The sequence below is a fragment of the Asterias amurensis genome, chromosome 13, assembly GCF_032118995.1.
Source record: "Asterias amurensis chromosome 13, ASM3211899v1".
Lineage (NCBI taxonomy): Eukaryota > Metazoa > Echinodermata > Asteroidea > Forcipulatida > Asteriidae > Asterias > Asterias amurensis.
In genome coordinates this window covers 6,499,620-6,515,860 of record NC_092660.1, presented here as the reverse complement: position 1 = coordinate 6,515,860, position 16,241 = coordinate 6,499,620, and the positions used below count along the sequence as shown (strand labels likewise).

Sequence of the window (16,241 nt, the reverse complement as noted above, 5' to 3'; positions counted from 1 at the left end):
ATCATAGTTTATAAACCATAAAAATCGTAGCATGAAAAACGTGGTTTACAAATCATGGTTTATAAACCATGAAAGTTGAGGCATCTTGAAAACATGGTTTATAAACCAAGAAAATTGAAACGTGAAACTCATGGTTTATAAACCATGAAATCGGAGGCATTGTAAAAACATGGTTTGTAAACCATGAAAACTGAAGCATCAAATTCATGGTTTATAAACCATTAAAATTGAGGCATCAAATATGGTTTACAAATCATGGTTTATAAACCATAACTATATGTGCACTCACAGATCATGGCTTACAAACCATAAAAAACCGCTAAACAATACGTGCCGTTTGTCAATTAATTCAACCTCCTTCCCATTGAGCGATAGTCGCGCAACGCCCGCCGTGTACATGTCTCGCCCCGTACGTGGGGGTGTGTGTACGGTTGCCCACTGCTGACTGTTGCATGAGGCTCGTGAATAACGCCAGAGACCGGGCTCCAAAAATATTGTAAAATCGGCGTGTAGTTTGACCTCTGACCTCTGTCATTTCCAGTATAGATATACAGTCAAATTCCGTTGCGGACTTGAGAGAATTAATTGACAGACGGCGCCCCATAGTAAACGACCATTCCATTCAAAGTTCTGAAGCAACATTGTTAGAACGCAGTTCGGTCAGGACTCAGGATGTAGATTTTGCCAAATCCGTTTTGTATATCGGCCGTCGGGTTTTGTTATCGAAAGAGCCCTCATGTGCAGCTGAATCGGGTACTTTTTACGAATTTCTCCATACAAAATTAACCAAACTGGCCTACAAACCCTTAAAACAACAAGGCAAATGTTTTCTGAAAGTGAATTAAGTGAGAGGATGTAGGGGTAGCTGGCATACAAACCCTCAAAATAACTAGGCAAATGTTTTCTGAAAGTGAATTTTAAAAGTGAGAGAATGTAGGAGTAGTTATTAAAGACCAATACAATTACCGTCTCTATTATTTTAGTTTGTATAGGGTTCCACAGATAATTATGATAACATATAAAATTGGAAACAAAGCAAAAATCATTCAACATATTATTATAGCAACCAATCATTAAATATATTTATTTTCAATACAATTTTGCAGAAATTGACTTTGTCGTTAAAGTCCATACCAACTGGCGCGGTTTTTGTTTATCTGCTGTTTGCCAGAACTTCTTCCTTTTCAGTCAGATAAACTCCGCGGCTATTAGTGGCTGTGATTATGAGTTTGTTTTAAAAGAGGGTACCACTTTCATACATGCCTTTTTAGTCGGATTTCTCCTCTGCTATTAGCAGCGGTGATAATTGTTGAGGGGGGAGACCAGACTTAGACCACTCAAATCCGTGGCTATCGGTGACTATGGATTTGTTGCTAAGGGAACCAAATACCACTGCTGATTCCAAATTCAGCGTGTTATACATTGTCCGATTGGCCCATCTCCATATAAATTAACCAAACTGGACGTACAGACCCTCAAAATAACAAGGCACATATTTCACAAAGTTCGTAACTATAATGAAAGCAGTTTGGGCGGGACTCAGGATGTCCATTTTGCCAAGTGTAACTGAATTATACCAAATGTGCTCAACACAATAAAATAAGTGTCATTGGAGCAGTGTACGTGCTATATTTTTAGTCGACTAAGCATTATTACCCTTACAGTCATCTTAGCTGGGAAATACTCAGTGCAGTGGATAAAATTGGTACAATGACAAAGCCGATTGCATTAAAACTATGCGTAAAAGAGGCGAAACATAATCCACATTGCGGATAATGCATTGGCCCGCTCGATCAACACTAAAACATTACGAAATACCCTACATATCATGCCAAGTACCATCATTGCCAAGTATACCCATCCCCAATATTAAAGCTCAATTCCAGAAACAAACACCAATTCCTTTAGTTGGAGAACGCAAGAGAGAAGGTGAGAGGGGAGGCGACGCGTCGCGACGTTCACAACTAAGTTGTGCACGCTCAGAATTTTTATCAAAATACAACATGAATGACAAATTTCCATACCGATGATAAATACAATTTCTAATCCAATCTTACGAAATGATTATTACCTGTAAGAATACCTCCCTTGACCCCACATTACCTTTTACAACATTTGCATACTAGAATCCTCCTCATCTAGCGGGGTGCCGCGCGAAGCGCGGCATCCCGCCAGTTACTATAATAAGTGAAGAGTTCCCACGGTCAACTCATCACCATATTGCCCGCGAAAGACGAGACATGTGTACATCACACCAGTACCACCACGGACGCTCAGTGAGCATGATAGGGTCCAAAGGTTGTGATAAGAGAAGTGCGTGATTGGACGTCAAAATGAATAATTCATTTACTTCACATCCTGTGTTGTCTGATGTCTGACGAAAGATATACGTATTCATGAGCTGCATACTAGCATATCAAAGAGCCCCCTTAATTTCCTCGTGTGAAAAGGCCTAAAGATACCCTAACCCACCCTCTCCTACCCATTTGTTATTATTATTTTTTTACAAAGAGCTAATTAATTTGATGTTTGTTGCGTTCCCCCTTACATAGTTATAAAATGGTACTCTTCTAAAAATGTTTGGCAAGTCAGTCAACCCGCTGGTGAGTGTAATATTCCCCCATGGTGGTGTGAACTAGAAAATAACAACAATTAATATCCACAATCTACACAATCATAGGTTTTGAACGCACAATTCGGATATCCCAAAGTTCCACCACCGGTTGCAAAAGTTGACCGATTGCAAAAAGCCAGCACCGATCACTAAAGTTGACCGATTGCAAAATGCCATCACCGATCCCTAAAGTTGACCGATTGCAAAAAGCCATCACCGATCACTAAAGTTGACCGATTGCAAAAAGCCACCACCGATCATTAAAGTTGACCACCGATTGCAAAAAGCCATCACCGATCATGAATATGCATGACCGATCGCTAAAATGGACCACCGATCGTGTTTTATCACCGATTGCTAAAGTTGATCACCGATCGCATAGGACCACCACCGATGACAAATTTGATCACCGGTTGCAAACGACCATCACCGATGATTAAATGCCTCTTTGGCGTTCCATACAAACACGGCGCTCACTTACTTCAGCCTGGTGAATTACCACAAACAGATGAGAGCAACACATGGACATGTGGAGGTTCGGGAAATGGAGCCTTCTTTTGATACATCACGGAGGAAGGAATAGCGGCTCCATGGATACATTGACTTCTCTCTGCTTACAGCAAGTATCAAAATCAGTCTCAGACGTCGGTTATTGCAGTCTAGAGGGTATGGCATATAATTGTAGTTGTTTTATATTTCAAATCGGGGATTTCAATCTTTCTGCAGTCAGCAGAAATTAACAATAAAATTATGTTGTTATTCGAAGAGCTCTACTTTTTTTCAGATTATAATATAACTCTTTCGATGATCCTATTTTTGTTTAGCCATTCCCTAGACTATCAGGATGAAGGATCTGGATTCTGATCATGACCGTTAGTTGCGATAACGTTAGTTGCGATAATCGTAACCCTCCTCCCGACGGCCGCCCAGGCCGGAGGGCGGCCGTCGGGAGGAGGGTTACGATTATCGCAACTACGATAACGTGACCCTTCCCCGACGGGCATAAGGAGGAGGGTTGATTGATTCTGTAATAAGAAACATGGGTCAATGTTATTGCAACTGGAGTAACTATAGAATACAGGTACACTCGGAGCTCTATCTGCGCCTCCGCGGAGGCGGAGTCGGAGTCGCGGTCATGTACGTTTTAAGTAACTTGGTCGTACTATACATACTGATACTACTTGATTGTATTGAGTGCAATTGATGAATACAACAGATAAAATGTTAGGGTCGTAGGGAGTCAAAGTGTGACGTGAGTGGTGAGGTAGGTGAAGCAGCCGATAGAGTGCGTTTTAGGAAGACGTGCATTTAATGCAATCGTGAAGACGGGGAACCTGGAGGCGCGGAGTCGCGGTGTTGGCAATGGCCGATGGAGGGCGTTTTTAGGAAGACGGGCATATGATGCAATCATGAAGGCTTCTTTCCCCTTTTGAAATAATCCTCTAATGGGGTCAAGTGTATGAGGGCAATATTAATTATTGTACGGAATTCGAGCTTTCTTTCCCTTTTTTAAATAATCCTCTAATGGGGTCAAGTGTATGAGGGCAATATTAATAATTGTACGGAATTCGGGCTTTCTTTCCCTTTTTTAAATAATCCTCTAATGGGGTCAAGTGTATGAGGGCAATATTAATGATTGTACGGAATTCGAGCTTTCTTTCCCTTTTTTAAATAATCCTCTAATGGGGTCAAGTGTATGAGGGCAATATTAATAATTGTACGGAATTCGGGCTTTCTTTCCCTTTTTTAAATAATCCTCTAACGGGATCAAGTGTATGAGGGCAATATTAATTATTGTACGGAATTCGGGCTTTCTTTCCTTTTTTTAAATAATCCCCTAATGGGGTCAAGTGTATGAGGGCAATATTAATTATTGTACGGAATTCGAGCTTTCTTTCCCTTTTTTAAATAATCCTCTAATGGGGTCAAGTGTATGAGGGCAATATTAATAATTGTACGGAATTCGGGCTTTCTTTCCCTTTTTTTAAAATCCTCTAATAAGGTCAAGTGTATGAGGGCAATATTAATTATTGTATGGAATTCGGGCTTTCTTTCCTTTTTTTAAATAATCCTCTAATGGGGTCAAGTGTATGAGGGCAATATTAATTATTGTACGGAATTCGGGCTTTCTTTCCCTTTTTTAAATAATCCTCTAATGGGGTCAAGTGTATGAGGGCAATATTAATAATTGTACGGAATTCGGGCTTTCTTTCCCTTTTTTTAAAATCCTCTAATAAGGTCAAATTGTATGAGGGCAATATTAATTATTGTACGGAATTCGGGCTTTCTTTCCTTTTTTTAAATAATCCTCTAATGGGGTCAAGTGTATGAGGGCAATATTAATTATTGTACGGAATTCGGGCTTTCTTTCCCTTTTTTAAATAATCCTCTAATGGGGTCAAGTGTATGAGGGCAATATTAATAATTGTACGGAATTCGGGCTTTCTTTCCCTTTTTTTAAAAACCTCTAATAAGGTCAAATTGTATGAGGGCAATATTAATTATTGTACGGAATTCGGGCTTTCTTTCCTTTTTTTAAATAATCCTCTAATGGGGTCAAGTGTATGAGGGCAATATTAATTATTGTACGGAATTCGGGCTTTCTTTCCCTTTTTAAAAAAACCCTCTAATGGGGTCAAGTGTATTAGGGCAATATTAATTATTGTACGGAATTCAGGCTTTCTTTCCCTTTTTTAAATAATCCTCTAATGGGGTCAAGTGTATTAGGGCAATATTAATAATTGTACGGAATTCGGGCTTTCTTTCCTTTTTTTAAATGCTCTAATGAGGTCAAGTGTATGAGGGCAATATTAATTATTGTACGGAATTCAGGCTTTTTTTCCCTTTTTTAAATAATCCTCTATTGGGGTCAAGTGTATTAGGGCAAAATTAATTATTGTACGGAATTCGGGCTTTCTTTCCCTTTTTAAAAAAACCCTCTAATGGGGTCAAGTGTATTAGGGCAATATTAATAATTGTACGGAATTCGGGCTTTCTTTCCCTTTTTTAAATAATCCTCTAATGGGGTCAAGTGTATTAGGATTCGGCCTTTAACTATTTCCCTTTTGGAAATAATCCTCTTTTAGGGTAATATGTAGTACGGCAATATTAATAGTTATTAACTATTTGTACGGAGTTCGGGCTTCCTTTCCCATAATTATTGAAATAATCCTCTAATGGGCTCTTGTGAGTTATCGTATAAAATAAATTGACAACACAGCTGCGCATTAGCTATAGCGCAGTTGTGTATTTTCGAGCCTAATGAGGGCGCTGTTGTGCATCTTTCAGAGTGCCCCCTAGGTTGCCAAATATTTATAGTTGAGCAACAGAGCGCGACCTCAACTCCGGTGTACTGTGTACGTATGAACGTCACCGCGACTCCGTCTCCACGGAGGTGCAGTCGAAGCTTCGAAGTGTACCTGCATTCCTTAGTTGTACCGATAAATGCGACCATCAACTAATAACAATCTTGCAATTTTTCACAGAAATTGCAGTACTGCCAACCCAACTTTTATTGGATCTTGCCCCATTGTTGAGTGCAGGGAATCTTGCCGTACTGCATCCAATTTTTCTCAGGAAAGGTATAGTATTTCCATCTATTAAAATTGTTGTTGCAACTTTTAGGCCTTCGGATAAATGTTTCTTTGAAATTGCTTCACTTTCTAAAAGAGAGAAATATTTCTTAGAAACAGATTCATGTGTGTACTTCGTAATCAGTAAAATATTAAACACATCGTTTTGTAGGCCCTATCCTTCTAATCCAGTAATAATACCTTTTGAGTATGGGACGGAAATACAACTTTTTCTATGACTTGCCTGTTCACTTATTTTGCTTCTCTGCTGAGTGTTTCTTCAATTTTCAACGGTGGAATCCTTATTCAGCTATCTATAGCTATACTAGGATGGTGCAGAAGTGACGTCACAGGCAAAGTGCATAAGAAATAAGGTGAAGTTAAGGTGTCGAGAAGACAAAAAGACTGATAACAAAAGACGATAACTTAGGGTGCATAAAAACTGACGGATGATTTAGAGGAGATGTGAGCCCACTGGTAGCCTCATCCCTCTAATAGCTGGTAGGGCAGTTTCCTTGAAGGCTGCTATTGAAGGAGACATTACAGTGGCTGCTGGGAGCTGGTTCAATAGTCGGATGGATCAAGGGTAGAAGGAGTATTTGTACGGATCTATGGATGTGACTGGTATGGTGAACTTTAACTGATGGTCATGTCTTCCAAGAAATGGTGCTGTTTGGACGATGGATGGGAACTGTATGTTTACTAGTCCGTGATGAATCTTGTAGAACATGGTTAGTTGGGAGACAAGTCGTCTAGTATGGAGTTGCTCCCAGCCCAGAGTATTAATCAAGCTAGTCACAGATGTTGTTCTCCGAAAGTCGCTGAAGACAAACCGTGCAGCAGCCCGCTGGACTTGTTCAAGGCGGTTTACTGTGTTGATTGTGTACGGGTTCCAGGCTTCCGAAGCATATTCTAATTGGGGGCGTACTAGGGCCTGGTATGCTCTTGCCTTGACTTCCTTGGTACAGGGAGACAGAGTACGACGGAGTAATCCAAGGGTGCGACTGGCCTTCTGTGTGATTTTGTTACAGTGGTCGTCCCATCGAAGATCGTGAGATATGGTGACTACGAGATACTCGTGTTGGTCAACTCGCTCGAGCGTCTGTCCAAAGATATTGTTATGGAAGGTACTTGGGTTGCGCTTCTTCGTTATAGAAAGGATGGCACACTTTTTAACGTTGAAGTGCATCAACCAGGTTGAGGACCAATCTGCGAGGGCTTCAAGATCTCTCTGAAGGATAAGGTGATCATTTTGGTTCTCTATCTCCCTGTAATTAATACTATCGTCGGCGGACAACCGCATGCTTGACTGGATGTTATCTTGGATGTCATTTTTGTATAGTAGGAATAAGGCGGGGCCAAGGATCGAGCCCTGAGGAACACCCGATGAGACATTTTCCCACGGGGAGTGTGAACCATTGACAGAAACTGCCTGTACTCTGCTATGCAAGAAAGAGTTAATGCTATTGTAACAGGTAAAATGATTTCTAACCATTTTACAGGTGTTAGTGTACAGCATCACTGGCAGAAATTGAACAGAGATGTCTTCAAGAGAGACAAGAGGGCCCAACAGTGTGCTTTCCACGACCCTTCATTTGCCCAAGAAGATTGGCGACAAATATTCCTTGATGAGACATGTCAGCAAAAGCTCCAAGCCATAGAGCATTGTAAGCCAGAGGAGCTTCAACAACAACATGGTGAGTATGAGGGAGACTGAAGCATCATGGCCTAACTTGAGTAATTGTCCCAACTAGAGTTGAGCCTTCCACAGCTCAAGTGCACACAAGTTGGGCAATCTATTGGTCCAACTAGGTGATGTCAAATCAAGCTGACGGAGCTTCAACAACAACATGGTGAGTATGAGGGAGACTGGAGCATCATGGCCTAACTTGAGTAATTGTCCCAACTAGAGTTGAGCCTCCCACAGCTCGAGTGCACACAAGTTGGGCTATCTATTGGTCCATCTAGGTGATGTCAAATCAAGCTGACGGAGCTTCAACAACAACATGGTGAGTATGAGGGAGACTGAAGCATCATGGCCTAACTTGAGTATTTGTCCCAACTAGAGTTGGGCCTTCCATAGCTCGAGTGCACACAAGTTGGGCAATCTATTTGTCCAACTAGGTGATGTCAAATCAAGCTGACGGAGCTTCAACAACAACATGGTGAGTATGAGGGAGACTGAAGCATCATGGCCTACTTTGAGTAATTGTCCCAACTAGAGTTGAGCCTTCCACAGCTCGAGTGCACACAAGTTGGGCAATCTATTGGTCCAACTAGGTGATGTCAAATCAAGCTGACGGAGCTTCAACAACAACATGGTGAGTATGAGGGAGACTGAAGCATCATGGCCTAACTTGAGTAATTGTCCCAACTAGAGTTGAGCCTTCCACAGCTCGAGTGCACACAAGTTGGGCAATCTATTGGTCCAACTAGGTGATGTCAAATCAAGCTGACGGAGCTTCAACAACAACATGGTGAGTATGAGGGAGACTGAAGCATCATGGCCTAACTTGAGTAATTGTCCCAACTAGAGTTGAGCCTTCCACAGCTCGAGTGCACACAAGTTGGGCAATCTATTGGTCCAACTAGGTGATGTCAAATCAAGCTGACACATGTAGACCATTTCTTCACTGGTGTAATTGTACACTGTTATTCCTGCAAGTATGAAGTCCTACAAACGCACCACTGAATGGTACCTCAACCCTAAATTGTTGGACTTTGAAAAGATTGTTTAAGAACAAGTGTTATATATGCCTTTAGTGATATTATCCTACATTTTGTAGGATTTTGCACCGTTTTTAAGGTTCACTTAACTGTAAGGAATCTGTGAACAATTGTATTGCATTTCTCAAAATCTGTTACTGTCACATTCTGCAGATATTCAGAGTTTGAAGGTGCAGAGAATACTGCACAATCCATTCTGCAATCCAAGCGATGATGTCATCAGCCGGACGGGAAAATCCCTGGAGGATTACTTCCCATCCTCTCTGTGTCTGGAAAGTCGCCTCCTTCCATATATCCAGGTTTGTGGACGCAAATGTTTCCATTTAAATCAAGTAAAGTTTGTCCCGAGTCAATATGGCTCATCAGGCAATTGTTTATTACAATAAATAATAATACAAGGCTCCTCTGCTAAGCAGGGGATTTGAAATAGAAACTTTGCTACAGAGAACACAAGTATCTGCTCACTTTCTTTTTGAAATTGGCCTATGGTAATCTAAAGCTTTTTAAACGAATCTTGATTAATTGATGTTTTGTTTTTAATATCCAGACCAATCCTGTCTCTATGTATTCCCTACAAAGAAATCTCAAGGAGCTTGTACTGTCCCATTACCTACCCAAGTACAAACAAGTCTTAAAGACATTCTTGGAGCAACTGATCCATGGAGGCGTCCTCAGAAAGCTGACTCTCAAGCACCCAAAGTGTCTTACCCCAGGTGAGCTGTTCAGTATTCTGGATGTCTGTGCTGTAAGACGCTTTGAAGATATCTCAATCCAAGACTGCAATCTCCGAGCACTTAGACATCTCATGTTGAGGTGTGCTGACTTTATTTTTCTAACATTCTTGTTTTCATTTTCATTTGTCCTCGAATGCTGGCCATCCATTCCCAGTCTGTGAATGTTCATAGACCTTCTTAGACATGTTCTGCACACAGTTAACTCTTGCAGTGCTAAGGTCAAACATGAGCGATCTGTTTTATGTACTCGAAAAGAGTCTGCAATTCTCTTATCAGCCAACAACAACATTTATTTCAACAACAACAAAAATATTACAAGTATCATACAAAATAATGATTTACATTAAAACAGAATACACTAATAATACTTAATAATAGTAAGAAAAGGACAGAGAAGTTGTAATGTTGGCAATCCCCGGTAAGCGTTTGCTTGATTTGGGGATGCCATACAGGACAAGACAGACAACGGACACAAACGACAAAAACATTTACAGACATACGAACAGACAGACACCATGTTATAATGAGAGGCCATTTTCAATAACATGAAAAACTATTGACTTTGAAATGTACCAAGGCAACACAAATCAGTAAGACACAATTTGTTTGTTAAGAAAGACTTGTCCCTTTCATTTGTGTGCATAATCTTGTGAAACCTCGCACAAAGCTGGGCATTTTAGGTCTCAAACGTACAAAAACAAGCACTGAAACAGTAATTCTAGAGGTTGGACTTCTTTGCGCTGTATTTTGAGTAAATACTGGCAACCAGAATTTTGCATTTTTGTTTCTCCTTTCCACAGTTCTAATCTAGAAACCCTTGAGCTTCATTCAACTGATTTTGAGTTTCTGTCTGATGCGGAATCAGTGAATGGCAGCGATGGACAGCTATTACTGCATGAAATAGCGGAAGGTAGGTCATTGTTTTGTTTTTCGTAATGCAAGTTTGCCCCAAACAAGGTTAACAGCCATTTTTGGTAACAGCCTACAAGAGGACAAGTATTAAAGATGGAAACAACTTGGGAGCTTTAAGGATGGAATAGATATTCCTCTTAAACAGTCTAGATTGTAGGATGGAGGGAAACATGCACCAGGCAAGGAGTTCCAAAGCGATGCAATACATGGAATAAAGCTATTGGCCATAAAAGTCGAAACAAATTACAGCCATTTTATTAGGAAAACACTTTTTGAGATATGAATGCACCCATTCTTATCAGTCTTTCTTTGTCTTTATCAACCCCACCTCAGCCTTCAGCCAGCTTCGCACCATCAATCTGAGCCAAAACAAATTGAGATCCCTTCTCTGCCTAGAGAGGGCGCTATTGCATCCAAAAAGCAACATCACTCATCTGGCCTTAGAAAGATGTCAACTAACTACAGAAATGCTTGACGTTTTCTTCTTACATGTTAAGGGTAAGGATGCAAGATGTTGTGAAGAAGCCCCTTTAGGTATGATGTAATAAAGCTCAAATGGTGCCCTCTGTTGAGGTTAAGGGTGAGAGTTGTCCATGGTTGCATACACGAGTGCATTTAAATTTGTCCATTGTCATAAAGCTTAGGCCTATTATTTTGTTTTTGCCCTTACACCGATGTGTTTTAAGCACTGTATACTAACTCAGTACTTTCTCACGAAGCCCGTGAACAAAAATCTACGGGCATATCACTTGGGTTGGATTGGAAGACCTTCACTATGCTTGACCACCGAGACCATGGAGCTAGCTCGGTGGCTAGAGGCGGTTTGAATCCCATTTTTGTAGGATTCAAAGAGCCTCCTAGCCATTGGACATTTTCGGTAAACAGTATTGCCTAAATTAAGGCCCACACTTCGTGTATCACAGCTTATATATAAAATAACAAACCTGTGAAAATTTAGGCTCAATCGGTCATCGGAGTCGGGAGAAAATAATGGGAAAACCCTACCTTGTTTCCGCATGTTTCGGCGTGTCATGACATGCGTTTACTATAATCCGTCATTCTCAATGGCAAGAATTTATAATTGTTTTAATGTTTTCTCAAAAAGTAAAGCATTTCATGTAATATTTCAAGAGAAGTCTTTTACCATTACCTTCTGTAAACCCTGTAAGTTATTTGTAGATCTGTGAACTTTTAATTTTTTCTGTTCCAAAAGTGTATAATGGCTTTAAAGCACCATTTAACTTTATCTTATTTTTAGGGGAAACTTTTTTATTGTTAATTTTTTTTAATAAAGTAATTTGTTGTATTCACAGATAGTCCAAGTTTGCGAGAATTGAATGTTAATTTCAACACCTACACCCCTGGGCGGACTGGTCAGCTTTCTGGCTTGGTGCAGCTTCTACAGAGCAACAAACTCACTAAGCTGGACCTAGTTGGATGTGGTTTCAATCTACAAGGTACCAGGGATCTACATGTATCTTCCTTTAACTGTTTTTTTAGTCTATAAATAATTGTTTTAAAGGCAGTGGACACTATTGCTAATTACTCAAAATAGTTATTAGCATAAAACCTTACTTGGTGACGAGTAATGGGGAGAGGTTGATAGTATAAAACGATGTGAGAAACGGCTCCCTCTGAAGTGACATAGTTTTTGAGAAAGAAGTAATTTTCCACGAATTTGATTTCGAGACCTCGGATTTAGAATTTGAGGTCTCGGCACACAACTTAGTGTGACAAGGGTGTTTTTTCTTTCACTACTATCTCGCAACTTCGACGACCGATTGAGCTCAAATTTTCACAGCTTCTTTATTTTGTGCATATGTTGAGATACACCAAGTGAGAAGACTTGTCTTAGACAATTACCAATAGTGTCCAGTACCTTTAATTGCAAACAAACTGAGTGTACACATACAAATTATTGAAGTCTTTCTTTGAAAGAGATTCACTTTTTGCAACTCCATTAAAAATACTGTATTTTTCAAATTCAGATTTCCTACTGTTTTAATTTTGTTTTTAAATTATCAACCAGGTTGGATACATGCCAATGATTTCATAACAGCTCTACGAAATAATCTTTGCCTTCGTCAGCTGGGTCTGGCACTAAACAGCCTCGGTAAGTACTGCAATGTTATCTCTCGGGACCATTTCTAGGGAGATATCACTTGAAAACTACATGCGTTGTGTATGGTGGCACAACTAAGCACATAATGAACAGTGTTCACCCAAAGATTACTTTGCTTAGAACATTTTGTGTTTTTTACCAGCATTATTAGATTAGAAAATTTGGAATGCCCACACACAATACTGTTTTTGTTCCCATTGTTTACAAAGTTCTATGCATAAACAACAGATTTACCTGGTAAGTCTACTGTCACCAAGTGTCCTGGAAAGTCTTACCTCGTGGTCAGATTACATTTTTGTCAAACATTTGTGTTTATTATTGCTTATTTGTGTTTATTATTGCTTATATATTTTCTGGGTGTACTTTTTAAAATTTTCACTTATTGTATGTTATTTTCTTAATCTTTTGCAATTTTTACTGTCATGCGCCCTCGAACAGGCTGGTCCTGGAGAGAGCGCAATATAAGATCAATAAATTATTAATTATTATTATGTTTTCTCAGGGGATCGCTGCTTGCAACTTTTCGCTGAGGTGTTTGTTTGCCGTTCACCAGACACGCCCGAGAATGGTATCCTCACCCCACGACTCTGCTTTGATATAAGGTGAGAAGGTCTCAGGTTCTGTCTGACTTAATAATGAGCTACATGTACATGTACCAATAAGGGAATCAATGTGTGGTAAAGAGGTTTTCAACTAGTGGTTTAAACCCAACGAGGCCTGGTTCTTGATAACTTTATCAAGAACCAGGCCTCGGCGGGTTAAACCACTAGTTGAGGTAAACCTGTAATTAAGGACGCTTTCTATGTGGACCAGAAACACTGGGTCAACCTCTACTCTTTAACAATGTGTTCTGGGCTATGCTAAAGAAGAATTGGAAAGTATACTTTGCTAATGTGAATAAGAAGTAAGACACTTCCTGTTGTTTGTTGGAACGTTATTGCAATGGTTGGGGCCAGCTATTGAAAAAGACCTAGGGATTTGGAACTTATCGGAATGACAAGCATCTGTCCCACCTCCATGGTCCCACCCTGCCCAGTTGATACAAAATGAGTTGATCACACCATGGAGGTAGAATTGTTCTACCCATGATCACACCATATGTAGCTCCATGGGTCTTACTAATGAGCACATATCCCTTGTTTCCTCAACAGTAACAACTTCCAAGTGACCTACGAGGGTCGAGAGGCATTTTTCAGGACCCTCCACCATGCCAGCAAGACACCAGGACTTAGGGTCAACCCACCCTGCCACCTGATCACATCGATGGCCAAGTACCACCATGACCATAGTGACTCGGAGTATCTTAGAGTCGCCAAAGCCCTCAGGATGACAATCACGGAAGTTCAGCATTTTAGGTAGAATGTCAACATTGAGAATTTAATGCAGAGACGCCAAGTCCAGAGGCCAGCTATGCGTGAGATTTTTCAAAGCTCAACCCCCCCCCCCCGGATTTTTTTTCCCCCAGTTTTAGAGGGCCTTTCGAAATCGCCGCCCAACTTTTTTCTTTTTTTTATAAAATAAAAAAAAATCCGAAATTTAATTGTGGACAAAAAGTGTTCCAAAATGCATCAAAAACCTCTTCAGAATAATTAAAACTCACATGAGGTACACAGGAGATGTTGATGGTTAATGTGGAGGTACAATTGTGTCAGATTATTTCCTTCCAAATTTAAAAAAGATCGACTATAAATGATGTCCAAAATCCTCCGCTCACTTCTTCTGCCTGTTGTGTCTTCGCTAGAGGAGCGCATTTAACGAGTTTGCTAAAACGAATCGGGAAAAACTTGTGCGCAATAAGCGTTCTGCGCTCTGTCGAATTTTAGCTGAACCTGCTGGAAGAGCAAAAGCGTGCGCAATCTGCAAACTTGCGCTCTGTTTGTACAAAGTTTGTACACAAATGATGATTCTGATAAACTGCGTGCAATCTGAAGATTGTGCAAACATTGTAGATTGCGTTTTTTGTACACACGAGCGCGATTTGGCAATGCATGTCGTTAATTTTTATTTTTTCCCCGGTCTGGCCCGAATGCGTGAGAAAATGGTTGCTGTGCGTGTGAGCGTGAGACAGAGCCCAAATGCGTGAGTCTCACGCCTAATGCGTGAGACTTGGTAGGTCTGTTAATGGTGGAACATTTATCCCAAATGTAAACCTCACCTTTCCTTAAATTTGTATGGTCAACATCGCTGATACCCATAAGTTGCTTTTGATATTATCTGAATTAAATTAATAAAAATGAAATTGACTAAACAGTTGTTGTACATATAGCGCTCATTATTTTAGGACAGGTATGAATTTGAGATTCTGAGGGTTTAAAGGATTTGGGTACTTTTTCAAAATGTCCACAGATTTACTTTAAACTTACAGGGTTTGAAGATAGTGATAGTGGAAAGCTTCCCTTCGAATATTACTTCGAAGGTTATGTAGTTTTTGAGAAATGAGTAAAACAAGTCACAAAATCATTTTGGTCTCAAGAGACCAAAATGATTTTAGCATGTAAAATCCCCTTAACCAGTTATGATGTTATACCAAAACCATAGCATAACTGGTCAATACGTTTTTACATGCTAAAACTGAGACGAGAATTATTACTCTTACTCATTTCTCAGAAACTACAGCACCTCAGTAAGTAAAATTTCAAGGGAAGCTTTCTACTATCATTATCTTCAAACTGTGTAAGTTTAATGTAAATCTGTGGACATTGTGTTTTTTTGTTAGGAAAAAGTACATATACCCTTTAAAAGGTGATAGGATTGCTCGATCGTAACCGCTGGAAGTGTGACTTTGGAATATCCAAATGCTGTACATTGGACATTTATTATAAAAGGCAAATGACACATTTGGTAATTGTTAAAGAGCAGCTACTTGTGTCATCGGTGGTGTCTTGGCTTTTTAAAGTTCATGTTTTGCTCGTTTGCCTTTTTTGTTCCTTGTTTTGTTTCATGTTCTATGCTTTTTAGTTATTTTTATAATTGTTCAAATTTTTCCACCCCCTGCAGTTTTGCTCTTAGATAGAGTTACTTGCCTGTTTACAATGTCATTTCATTTGTGTCCCCTCATCGGAATTTTGTTCTTAAACCATTTTGATGTATAGACTTGCTTTTTTATTGTATATCATTTTAGGTGTGTTTTTCTGTGTATGTCTTTGCCTGTTTGCCTTTTTAAATTGTTTAGTGATTTGTATTATCTTCTGTGCTTTTTTTATATGCCCCCTCTTGCCTTAATGTATTTTTAGGGTTTTAGGAGACATACTCCTTTTGGCGACAGTTATTTTTTTAACTTTTATGCTCTCCTGGGCACCCCACTGTTGTTTTACTTTGTTTTCTTAAATATTTTTAATGTATGCATATGTGCTTGTAAATGTGATTGCTCGAATAAATATTGTTATTATTATTATTGACATTTGCATAAAATAACAAATCTGTGAAAACTTGGGCGCAATTGGTCATTCAAGTTGCAAGAAAAAAACGAAACAAAAACACCCTTGTAGCACAAATTGTGTGTGCTTTCTGATGCCTAAAAAAATATTTGAGTAAGAAATTACCTCTTTCTCAAAAACTAT

At 39.6% G+C, this 16,241-nt stretch overlaps 1 protein-coding gene across 2 annotated transcripts; it reads left to right on the top strand.

Moving 5' to 3' along the window:
* The first annotated feature begins 3,120 nt into the window (after positions 1–3,120).
* On the top strand, positions 3,121–16,189 carry LOC139945794 (uncharacterized). Of its 2 annotated transcripts, XM_071943220.1 has the most exons (11): positions 3,121–3,280; positions 6,100–6,195; positions 7,689–7,883; positions 9,067–9,212; positions 9,461–9,726; positions 10,448–10,557; positions 10,893–11,057; positions 11,873–12,016; positions 12,589–12,672; positions 13,184–13,283; positions 13,833–16,189. In XM_071943220.1, exons 1-11 carry the CDS (start codon positions 3,136–3,138, stop codon positions 14,038–14,040), a joined length of 1,659 nt encoding a protein of 552 aa, XP_071799321.1. In that variant the 5' UTR covers positions 3,121–3,135; the 3' UTR covers positions 14,041–16,189. The 2 variants fall into 2 exon arrangements, with proteins under 2 accessions (XP_071799321.1, XP_071799322.1); XM_071943221.1 differs by lacking the exon at positions 7,689–7,883.
* Positions 16,190–16,241: the final 52 nt, after the last annotated feature.